General features: G+C 43.9%; 1 protein-coding gene across 6 annotated transcripts in view; it reads right to left on the bottom strand.

Annotated features, from left to right (window-relative positions):
- Positions 1-12,636, bottom strand: part of PIP4K2A (phosphatidylinositol-5-phosphate 4-kinase type 2 alpha) — a 213,769-nt gene that overhangs the window by 88,184 nt on the left and 112,949 nt on the right. For all 6 annotated transcript variants that reach the window (XR_012376066.1, XM_025891928.2, XM_025891929.2 and 3 more), the window contains one exon: positions 3,283-3,435. Coding sequence is in view for 5 of the 6 variants with exons in the window: in XM_025891928.2 (XP_025747713.1) it covers positions 3,283-3,435 (153 nt within the window). In the remaining variant the exon portion in view is untranslated. The remainder of the gene's footprint in view (positions 1-3,282; positions 3,436-12,636) is intronic.

Genomic DNA, 12,636 nt, shown 5'->3' with positions numbered 1-12,636 from the left:
ACCCTCTCTGAGAGTCGGTCCCGTCCACTGACAGGCAGTTGGACCAAGTCTCTCTGCTTGTCCAGACCAGGCAGTTCAGAAGCACAGTGCATCAGAAGGTAAAAGCAAGACGAAACAGAAGAACTGATAGTTGCTGCTGAAGCAGACGACAGAAATTTGTAAGACTCCACATAAATCCTCGAATTGGCCCAGGCCTACGTAAAGTTGGAAGAAAGGCCTGATACGCATCGCAAATGCCCGTGAGCACCACTGACTAGAACAGAGAACCACAAAGCCTGGAGAGACCTCTCCTGGATCACAGATGATGAGGCCTCTGTCCAATCGTGTGCAATAGCTACACCTGGGGATGGAAAAGGCTGAGCTTGCCACCATGTCACATCACCAGCACCCTGTGTGAAGGTGGCCTGTGAAAGGAGTGGTGAGACCGGGCTGGCAGAGGGTCAGGAAGCCCGGGCAAACTGCATCCTCCCTGGCACAACTGTGGTGGCTAAGTGTAATTGTGTGTCAGTGTGGTTTCAGCAGCCTGCACTGATGGGTTTCTTTTCAAGCTCTGTGAAATTCTGTGTTGCACGGGCATTTGCAAGGATGACGCTGATTGTGTCACATGTCCTCTCTGTGGGGTACTCCTTAGACCAACTCTGTCTGATCCTAGGACTAAGAACAGTTCCAGTCCTCCCGATCAACCGATTCATTGGTATCTTCAGGCCCAGCAGCTGTGTAATGGGCTTGCCCAGGTTTCTCTTTCAACTTTGGTTCCTAGGAAACTCAAACTCCCAGCCCTCGTGCAAGCAGGCATGCTGGCATCTGGCATGACGTTTTCAGCTCATCCCAGGCTCCACTTTGTGTCTTCGCCATCTCCTTCCCTCTCTTCCCATTTATTCTGTCTTGTGTTTCAAACTTCTTTGAAGGCCACCTATATCCTTTCTGGAATTAGGTCAGGGTAAATCCCTGAATGAATGAATGAATGAAACGTCGATGGGGAAACTGAGCTTCGAGATCACCTAAGTAGCTATTTCTTAAAAAGCCAGGATCTAGGTCTCCTGACTTTCAACTTAATGTCCTTGAAATAAATTGTATTAATAGTGGCAATTCTCAATCATTAAGACACTTTAGATTAGATTTAAAATACTATTTTTAAGAAGAAAGAAAAAGCTAGATGTTGGCTAACAGACTTTTCTGGGTAAAGAACATACCAAGCAAATAACTTTTCGAGCAGTGGAACGAAAGGCAATCTTTAGCACTGGGAAAGCCCCGGAAGCACGTCAATAGATTTATTTTGATCCCCAGTGTATTTCATGGAATACTGATGACATGTCAAATCTGCATGCGAGGTTACAGTGACTACCCCAGAGAAACGTTTCAAACAGTGATTTCTGGAAAGTCAAAAATAATTCTGAACTCAACGTTGTCATCAGGAAGTTGATGTTTGAATTGCGTGTCACATTTTATTAGAACGGTATTGTAGCCACGTATCAGAATAATATGTTTTCATCAGTCACTGAGGTATTACTTTGCTTTGAATGTTCTGAGGTAATTTAAAGAAAGAGTAAAAAGAATGTCTAAGCAGGACATTAAATTCCAGAGGGGGAGAAATGAAATAGTAGACAGTTCAAAAGATGAATAGTTAAAAGTCCCATCTTGTAATTCAATTCATTCAGAAGCCTGTGCCTTGGTGTTTTCATCCTCACCGGTACTATCCGGGCATCTTAAAATGTCCTTTGTATTAGGCAACAACGTAAGTGCTACAGAACAAATTTCTAAAGGAAGAGATGTTACAAAAGATTTTTTAGATATTCAATTAATTGAGAGGCTAATGTTTTTAGAGAATAAATTAGGAAAAGTCCCCAGTTTCCAGAAACAGAATAGAGCTCAAAGATTTTCAATAGATTTCACTGCAAGCAAAATACAATCGATCGTATTCGCAGAGACGGGAAGAAAAAGCAACTGCCAAGAAATAATCCGTGATGTCAGAGCATCACGCGTGACCATAAAGTAGGGAAGCTGACTTTTAAACAGACATCTCAGAGCTCACAAATCCAAACGAGCACTGCCTGCAAAGTAGTTACTTTGAGAGGCTGAGACTTAATAATGTTTCAGAATCCTTTGGTTCGCACAAGCAGGGCCCTCGGCACTTTATTCTGAATATCCTCTGTGACAGCCAATCTTTACCTGTGAGGAGGATTTGGAGCTATATAGGTCAAAAAATGCAGCAGGAGTCTAAAAGCAAGTGTGTGTGTGTGTGTGTGTGTGTGTGTGTGTGTTGGCATGTGGCCAGACACCAGTTCTGAAGATGACTGCCATCATGTTGCAAGCAATGGCCATATTCATGGCAAAGACCACAATTTCTCAGGACGCCAGGTGACCCGATGATGGCAGTTGGTGTATACTGAGGCACCAGGGCGGGGCAGACTCTGCGCTGAGCATCTGCTGTGCCCTCTCCCGCTTAACCTTCAGGACTCAGTGTCGGGTGTCGTTGTTACCTCCATTGTCTAATGAAGAAACAGAGGCTCCAAAGTCCAGAAGTCACATGGTTAGGTGACAGGGCTGGGATCTGAACCCAGGAATGTCTGATACCGGACTTCATGCTCTCACGTCACAGTAGGCAAGGCCTTTTACAGCTCCAGCTGGGACCTGGGTGCATGCGCTCTACCAGGCACGCTTGGGTTGGAATTTATCGAGATTGAGGGAGAGAGAGGGAATGGGAGAGGGAGACAAGAAGGGAGGGAGAGAGAGAGATCACTGCTCCCAACAGTAGTTTCATTTTATTCCCCGGGGATTATGAAAGGAGAACCCTGAGGGGCAAAAAGGAGGCAGGAAGTAGACAAACATCAACTTTCCAAAACTGACTAACTTTCTCAGAGTGGGGTGGACCTCTCTGAGGCTGGGGCAGGATGAGACAGAGAAAGCAGGATAGGATTTGGAGGTGTAAATAAATACCCAAGAGGTCAACACCCAACTTCTCGCATGGTCGAAACACTTCTGAAACATGCCTAAATCTTCAACTGAGTGACTTAAAATTCAGAATGGTAATCATTAAAATTATTATGCAGAAGAGTATTTACATGAAAAGTGTTATATAAATAACTACTGACCTCCATAGTACAAGAATTCCTAAATGTTAACTCTCGGTAATCTGGCCACAGGAATGTTAATAAACCCAGCCAGAGGAGATTTTTCTGTCAAATGTGTTCTCGTCATTTTCTAACTCTATCTTTGGCCTTGGTATTCATAATTCATAGTGAATGTTAACTTTCTCAAGAGTTTCAAATAGAAAAAAATTACCTGGTGGTATTTCTTCAGGATGTTGTGCATTTCAGCCACATCTTCACTCGTGATGGTCTTGATGATGTATCTCTTGTCGTAGGAAGTGTGGAATCGAGCCCCACTGCGCGCCTGGGAATCGTTGGGAAGGGGTGCGCTCCTGGTCAAGGAGTTCTTCCGGTCGGGATAAGGTGGGGGGAGGAGGGAAAAGACTGGTTAGAGGCACGGCCTTCTGATTTTCAGATCATGTGTTGTCATCACAAGTTTTCAAACACATTTATGTTTGGCACAAACTGGTATAAGGAGGATGACAACATTATATATTCGTCGTAACTCGAATTGCTAGTTCTTCAAATGAAGTGAAAACAGCCTGGATATACACTATGCTTCTAATGTCCTCAGAGTAGGCTACTGCCTAGAATTACAATCAAAGTTATTTTGTTCACCTTGTTCTTTTCTGAGCTGGACAAGAGCTCAATTTTTCTTCTGAATCAAATTAGGTTCCAGTCATGAAAAAATGTTTTTTACATTCCCCGAGTGGTTTCCCTATAGGACAGGTATTCTGCCAAACAGCAAGCAGGAAATATTTCTCCTAATTCTGATACCACCCCCATGAAGTGGTTACTATTAATACCATCGTAGTTTTACAGATGAGGAGATGGGGCAAGAGAGGGCTGATCACTGGGCACAGGTCCCACGACCGGTAAGGGGAAGCACCGGAGTCACATCTCCGGTGTGGTTGGCTCAGAGCCCCAGTTCTCAACTAGTAAACCCCCAAAACTGCGCTGTCTGCCGCATGCCTTGCGAGGGGCCTGAGCAGCTGTACTCTAAACTAGCTCCTCACAAGACTCGATTTTGGTCCATCCTCCACCCCCCTTGAGCCATTTTTGAGAAGAACTTAGCTCCTGGAGGGTGGACGAGGAGGGGTTCTGAGCAGGGGCTCTGGTAGCATCATTTCATTTCCAGCATCTGGCTCCCGCTATCAATACTCCAGGTAGGTAAGTCCACCCTAACGTCTGCCCTTTTCTCACTGGTGACTCTCCTGTTTGAATCTGTCATTTCCTTAGCCTCCAAGAAACCTCTCCCCCTTCCTCCCAGCTTCCTACTCTGGTCACTCAGACTACTAGGCTAACCTCCAGCATCTCAGAAGTCTGAGCCTCACCCCTGATGCCTCTGTTCCTCAGTGCTGACCTCCTGCCCTGCCTGGCCCCACTGGGTTGCATGGGAGGGATTCAAAGGCGAAGAGACCTTCCCTCTCCAGCTTCCTCTCTAAATGTGGGACCGAGTTGGACAAGAGCTTAAATTTTCTTCTGAATCAAATTAGGTTCGAAAGCCCCACTGAATGTCCACTAAAGGGGACACAGATGTCTTCAGAGAGGCAGGTGATTATCCCTGCATCATGGATTTTCAATGAAAGAGTTCCTTTCTGCCTGGTATATTCAAGTCTCTTTATCCTTTCCTTCTTTTCTAGATGAAATCCGACAGGATTGAGCCCTATGAAGTACAGCTATGTCGCAGGGGCAGTAACTCAGGAAGGTCCTTCTGGTGCTGAGGGAGTGGCCGGCGAGCGCGGTCACTCACTGCCACGTTGTGCGAGTACGACGGCGCATCCTGATCAGAGTGCTGCCGGGCACACCTGTCAAGTGCAGAGCCAAAGCTGCCAGTGAACTGGATTTGCTTTCTTTAGGTTATTGGGAAACTGGAGAGAAGAAAAAAAATCGATGTAACTTCCGATGAGCTTAAAGAGCAGGAATTGGCAGTGTTAAATATTCTTGAGACAACTGAAATCCATTAGACAGACTTGAGAAGGATGAAAATAATTTTCAGGACAAAAATGGCCATATTCATGAGAGTCTAATTCTCCATGACACTGTTTTGTTTTTTTTCCTCAAAAAAATTCTCCTTTGCACTACTTCCTACTAAGAAGAAAAAGGAAGAAAATCAAAGTGAATTTCCCTTCTTGGGGTTTTAAACACTAGCCAAAAACAAACGAACAAACAAACAAAACAATCATTGCCATGGGCTAATGGTCTTACATTTTCCTCCCACACATTAACCTGCAAAAAATCATTCCAAATAACTTCTTTTTGGAAGGGGGCGGGGCAGGTAATAAAGGATACCTGTGCTCAGCAGAGGATAGAATGACAGCAGCATATTCACTAATATCAGATATTAAAGTCTAACATACGATCACAGACCAACGGGAGAGAATAAAATTGAAAGCTGCACAGCAAGTGCTTCTCAAACTTTAATGAGCCACCAAATCACCCTGGGGGATCCCGCTGAAATGCAGATTCTGACCCCGCAGCTGTGGGTGGGGGCATCTGAAGAAGCAGATGATGCTGATATAGTCACGGTAGGTCTGTCTCCCAGGTGAGAATCAAGGGTCTGCTGAATTGTGGCTATGATGTGCTTTGTCTGTGCAGAGTGTGTCAAGTCCTGTGCATTAAGTGTGTCATAATTACACACTTACCTGCATGAACACCTTTCCCACCATATTCTGTCCAGTTCTGGTTTGGTTAAAATGGGAAACTTTATTTTATTTTTTTAAGGATTTTATTTATTTATTTATTTATTTATTTATTTATTTATTTATTTGAGAGAGAGATACAGAGAGGGGGGAGTGCGAGAAAGAGCAGAGGGAGAAAGACAAGCAGATTCCGTGCTCAGCGCAGAGACCCTGAGATCATGACCCAAACAGAAACCAAGAGTTGGACGCTCAACTGACTGAGCCACACAGGTACCCCAAAATGGGAAGCTATATAGTGAAAAAGAAGACTTTGTTGCATTCACTGTATTAATTCACTAGAGAAATGTTTAGTAATGATAGGTACAAGGCAATGTATGGGTTTCCCAAGGGCTAGAAATGACTCATCAAATAAGCAGTGGCTCTTTAGCTCAAACGCTACATCCTTTCAAATTCTTTGTCTTCCCCTTTAGTTTCAAATATATTGATAATCATTTATTCTAGACTCTGTATTAGCATATTGTCCATGTCTTAATCCTGGTTATAACACTTGACAAATTCTAATCTTGGTTCTGCCTCAACTCAGTTTTTCAATAATCACATGAGTAGACCCAACCCACAGTGTCTACCTCCAGTGTGGGTAAGGATTTTTTTTAAGGCTCTTAGTTTTCAAATAATCAGGGAAGTTTTGTGAAAATTAAGAAAGTTCCTTTATCACTATGACCATAAAAAGATATGAATCGAATTTATTGAAAGCCTTAGACAAGCAGAAAATCAGAAGAGTAAACACTATTTTACACAAAATGCACAATCCTTGGAATGACCCTAAGGCCTGGAAAAATCCAACTCATTATTTCATCTTTATTTTCACAACATTCCTCTGAGATAGGAAAGGCCAGGGGCATTTTCCCACTTGAAGATAACCAAACTGTGGAGTACAATGAAGTCAAGTAATATGCAGGCTCCTGCCTAAAGCCTCCTCTGAGGAAACCAAAAAGGGCAATTTCGAAGACTAAACTTTTGCCATTACTTAACATCACAATCATAGACTTTCTGTGGTCTTTGAAATAAGGTAGAAATGCGTATGCGTGTGTGTGTGTGTGTGTGTGTGTGTGTGTGTGTGAAGGCAGTACTGTGTAGCAGTAGGGCACGTGGTCTGCCACTCTTCAACCCTTGGATTTAGCCTCTCTGAGCCTCAGTTTCTGTGTCTGTAAAGTGATGGAGAATAAACTAGGGGAGAGGGTGAGCTGGATAAGAGCTCTACCACAGACCTTTTATAACTGTAAGAATGTGTTTACTTGAAGGCACAGCGCACGGCTCCAGGAACTGCAGATTCACCTCAGTCTGCTTCCCGACAGAAGTTCAGTCAGAAAGGTACCACCATTACCTCAAGCAGAGGCATCATGATGGTTTAGGATATCTGGGCCATGATTAAAAAGAAGATGGCAATAGTTCTTAGGGCAGCATGAAAATAACACTTTATAGATTCCAGATATTCTCAGGACAATTTCGGCAAGACAGAGAAAATGAGCTGAGGGAAGGACGCTGGGGCCATGCATTGAAAGGAGTTACCAAGTGGCCTCCATACAGTCTGCTATGTAGCAAAACTGAATACTGAAATTCTTCAGTGTGCTCCGCTCTGTCACAAAGGAAAAATGAACCATAGTATCATACGGGACAGTTGGAGAGCTTGGGAGGTCAGGAGAGGAAGGCTTGAGAAAAGCAGAGCTTGGGAGGGACCTTTGGGAGCCCCAAAAAGGTCCCTCTATGTGTAAATAATGCTCATAATCAAAGAGCATGACAGTTGAAAGCAACCTTGGAGATTATTCCAAACCATTCAATTTAAAGGTAATAAAACAGAATCCCAGAGAATGGAAATGACTTGCTTGCCTCAGTGCCTGAACATCTGGGTGGGACAATGTACGTGGAGGGCCTTGCAGGGGTGTCACCCAGAGCAGTCAGCCTCCATCCCTCCCGCCATTGCTGCCTCCCTCCTGGGCTCAAGAGTCTGGTGTGCATTAGCGATGGGACTGCTGATACAGTCTTCTGTGGTGACAAACACCTTCTAATCACAATTGAGAGCGTGAGCAAACTGGCACAAAACCAAAACTGTCTTTATGTTTTCAGTCTTGCCAAGTAAAAATAAATCATCAGTAACAGTTTCAATGCTAATGCAGCCCAAAGTCCTCAATTTACACTTTTATTAACAGGTGTACAAATCCATTCTGACTCATTCTAGGACTGTTCATTACTTGACTTGAGGCAGGTAGGATTAGGAGCTGTCTTCTCTCAAGGCCAGAGCTGAGACTGATGTATGTTTGTGGAACAAGGCTTGACGACAGGGAAAGTATGTGTGGTTGAGGGCTGGGCTTAGAGTCAGACAATTCGTCCGGCACAGACAGGGCTGAAAGCTGCCTAGCACTTCATTCTTCTGACAGTCCTGTGCACAGGGGTGATGGTGTCAATCCTAAGAATTCTTCACATTTCTGACCATGTGGCACAGTACGTTGTGTCCGTTTTAATTAGTTCACATGTCCTGAGAATTGCTGGAGGTTTTCATTCTCTTTTGGTGACTGGCTTCTATCTTTAAAGACTGTCCTCTCCTCTGTTTTTCCCTGCTTAAAACCGTAAGGGTTCTCTTGGCAAAGAAGGCCAAGGCTGAAACAAGTAATCCTTTACTCTGGGAATGTGAAATGCTGGGTTACTCTCCACAATGCTAAACTGGCAAGAGAGGAAGAAAGGAAAGAAAGAGAAAAAGAAGTTAAGACAAAATCCGCAAGTTAGGACAAGATTTGCATGGAAGAAAGAAGGTCCAGCTGAAGGCACCATTTAAAAAAAAAAAAAATTCTTTCTCATCTTAACCATCTGATTTAAAAGACTCAGTCTGAGACGAAAATCTGATCTAACTAAAGGCCTAAAAAGCACTGCTTACAGGGCTGGTTTAGTCATCTTCAAGGTAATTCCCATTGCCAAAGTAAAATATTTACTCTCAGGAATGTTCACCATTACCTACCTGTCTGTGTGTTTGAGAAATTACCCAATGAAATCTACCTGGAGTGTGGAGCTCTACTCTCATTCCCTCATTAGAAAACAGATTCCTGAAAGAAAGAAAGAAAAGAAAAGAAGAAAGGAAAGAAAAGAAAACAGATTCTTTGTCATGGGCAAAGCTATATATTCTGAAATAAGTTGCCATTTTTAAAAATTCACAATCTGGGATTCTGAACCTCTCAGTTCAAAGGGTGAACGTGTAAAACGAAGTGCTCTCTGGATATTTGGCGTCAAAGTCACGACACAATTTAAAGGCAATCCAGGGCACTCAATATGTGAAATGTCCACTGGCCTTCTGAAATGTCCTCATACATCTTCCCAAGTCTAGAAGCCATCAGAAGAGAACACACTCACAACTCCACTAAGTACCCGCTCGTCAGAATGTTCTGGACATCGAAACCATCTCTCTATGTTTAGATTGTTCATACTTTTATTTCGTGTACTCATATCGTGTCAGGTTCACATTGCCATAAACAGAGGCCCGATGACCTCTCAAGTTCCAAACAGGGAAGACGGTGAAGCTGGGGGACAGCATAACAGGGCATCGGACACGGGAACTTTAAAAAATCAAGACTGTGAACTTGGGCAAGTTAATTTAACCTCTTTGTGCTTCAGTTTCCCTATCTATAGAAATAATGAAGAGGATAATAATAATACTAGTCAAAAGTTTGGGAGTTAAATTAGAGGAATATAAAGTTTTAAAATAGTGCCTGGAATAGAGTACTACTCAATAAATGATAGCTGTTATTATAAATAGTGAATTTCAACTCGGAAGAGATTTAGAAATGCAGATCAATACTGACAGATGACTCTGCAGGCCGGGAAGTTAAAAATGAAGAAGGACCTTATAGAATAAGCTTCTTCCAGTTTGCTCTTGATTCCTCTCGTCCTCCACCCCGGCCAAGCCTCCAGTGTGTATCCACTGAAAATCGAGAGCCCCACACTGTCCATTTACCTTTGCAGGGTATCTCCTATAGCCCTCCTTAACAACCACTTATATTTTTACAAAAGAATTAAAAACATTTTATAAAGAACTTCCAAGTCAAAAATTCCTAACTCACACTTTGGCCTCCCACTTAACCTCCGTCAAAGGGGAAAGGCGGTGGGCCAAGTCTCTAAAGAGATAAAAAGCACAGGGGAAGGCAGCTGGGAGAGAGGGGTGACTCCTTTCTGAGGGGGAGGAGGCGGAGGAGGGGAGGAAAGTAGGCTGGATGAAGACACCCATGGATCTGAAGGCACAAGGGAGGGAAAGTCAGGGGAGCTCAACGCGCAGGCCTTTGTCACCTCGAGGGAGAAGCAAGAATAAGGGAGGGTGAGTGGGTGCTGGCTAAAGATGAGGGCCTGAGGAGAGGGATGGACGTTTGGAAAAGCAACCTTGGAACGGACGGTCTGGGAAGTCATCTGTGTAACACACTGAGTTACCGTGATATCCACAATCCCATTCGATGCAGTGCTCTAAAAGACTCAATGCAACATTTACAATATGGAGGAATAGATATTGACACAGTGTCTTGCTACCTCCACTGCCCAGAAGTCTCTCCCAGGCTCCAGGTCTCAGAATGTATGGCAGAAACAGAGCGAGGGAGAAGTTAAGTGCCCCCGCACCCCTCACTCTGTTACCTGATCATCTGCAAAGAAAGTTGGACTTCACGTCTCTAGGTTTCCTTCTTGCTCTACTAATTAATACTCAGTAATAGTTACTGCTGTTAGTTTGTAGAGACACAGGAAATGGACAATGATTTGCTCTTAGTTTAGGGGGAAAAAAATCTAATCACAAATGTAAACTAACTGCAAAGTACATGCTGTATTCACTGGCCATTCATTCATTTCGTATTATAAACTACGTAATTCCTCAAATTCATTTGTTCTAAATGGGAATACTGTTATCATACCACCCTACCCTCAAGAAAAAGGCAGCCAAAATCAATAGTGGAGGAAAATTAAAATCACATATTGAATAAAAACTAAGGTTAAACTGCATTCTTCTTCCTTAATAGCTTTACTGAGCTATCACTCACATACCATAAAATTCACCTCTTTAAAGTGTGCAGTCCAATGGTTTTTAGTATATACACAGAGTTAACCATCCCCACAATGAATTTTAGAACATCTTCATCACCTCAAAAAGACACCCGCACCCATTAGCAGTCTCTCCCATGCCGACCCCTACCCTCCAAGCAGGAAACCGCTATCCACTGTCTTACAGATTTGCCTATTCTGGACATTTCTTATAAACACACTCCTACAGTACACAGGCACCTGTGACAGGACTGAACTTTCCTCTTGCAAGTCCCTGAGGCGACCAACTGTGCTAGCTGTAGACCCTGGGCTGTCTCTGGGCGAGTGAAGGGACACTATAGGCATGCTCTGCTCGGTCCAGTGCAGCGGACACCTTATAGCCGGCAAATGTTGCTTCTTAGGATGCTCCTAGGCTTGCTGGGGAGTTGGGGGAAAAAAATGAACTCTGACAAAACCTGAAGCTCTAGGGCAAGACGGAGGACAGAACAGTAGGACAGTTTAGTCCATTTTTGCTTGGCTCTCTTGCCTCTTGGTGAGGGACCTTATTTTTACCATTTCCATTCTGCACAGCCAAACACGTGGCTGATCTTACAACACCCTGTCCCCAAACTCAACAGCAGTGGTTGCAGTTCTGGTGCCATGTCAGCCCTCCGCAGGAAATACAGGAAGATCATGAGAAGATGAAGCTCACTCTTCAGGGGCCTTCTTACGCTTCTAACTGGAAATTTATCGTCATTTCCCTTAAGAAAGGGATTAATGGTGCCATCCTTCCCCCCCAACTCCTCCGAAGTCTACACTGAAGATGCGTATTTCCGCAGGGGGAGGTCCCGGGTGAGTGGGGCCTCCGGAAGGGTGGAGGAAGTGTAAAGGTCAGTTTAATTAGCTCATTCTTGCCACCCATCCTCTAGGTATCTCCTGAAAATGTCGTGATTTAGTAACCATTACGATCCCCTGTACATTTTTTAAAATACCCAAGCATTCTGAACACCTAATTCTCAGAGTCTTACGTGTTTGGGGATTTTTTCCATTTTGATATGGGTTCGTAGTCCTGTTAGAAACCATGTATGAAAACTCTTTGTTTTTAATCAACAGAAAGCCACTTAAGATCAATTCCACCATACTCCAACGTATGAAAGCCGCCACCTTGCAAAAGGAACATGTCGATATTGTATACAAGAACCTCAGTGACTGTCCTCTACTCGAGATGACTTAATAACCGATTCAGAGAGTTGACAGCTGGGAGGGCCTCAGCGAACATCACATCCTTCTCCCTCATTTCACAGATGAGAAAACTGACACCCACCAGGAATAAGCGACTGGAGGGAGCCACAGCATCAGTCACTGAAGATCCAAGACTCAGACCAGCCTCCTTGCTCCCAGGAGATGTTCTTTTCCCTAACCCATGCTACCTGTTTCATGGACTTGAAACCTGGAAGCCGATCGCTCCCTGCTGACAGCTCAGGATTATGATTACATGCCTCAAATCACAAGGCTGGGAGCCAGGAGCAATGGCCTGGCCGAGGCTGCTTTCTGGGTTTGCATCTGACATATCTGAGAGAGCCCAGATGGTCCTCTGACCTCGTTGGAGAGGTAAAGACCAACATGCTAACTTGAACAACATCATCAAGGATTTATTAAATGCCCACTGTGTTCAAAGCCATATGTTAAGCTCTTCGGGAATTTCAAAGAAAGTCTGAGCCATGATCCCAGGCGTAGAGTGGCTTTCATTAAAAAGGGGAGCAAGACACACTGCAATTTAACACTTATCAATAATGAAAGAACTGAGAAAAGAAGAACACAAAAATGAATGGTGATGACCAGCAGAGAAAGAAGCAGAGGTG

This window comes from Callorhinus ursinus, unplaced genomic scaffold (assembly GCF_003265705.2).
Source record: "Callorhinus ursinus isolate GAN/ISIS: 27379988/994484 unplaced genomic scaffold, GSC_fseal_2.0 scaffold63, whole genome shotgun sequence".
Taxonomy (NCBI): domain Eukaryota; kingdom Metazoa; phylum Chordata; class Mammalia; order Carnivora; family Otariidae; genus Callorhinus; species Callorhinus ursinus.
This window is presented reverse-complemented; position numbering and strand designations above follow the sequence as displayed.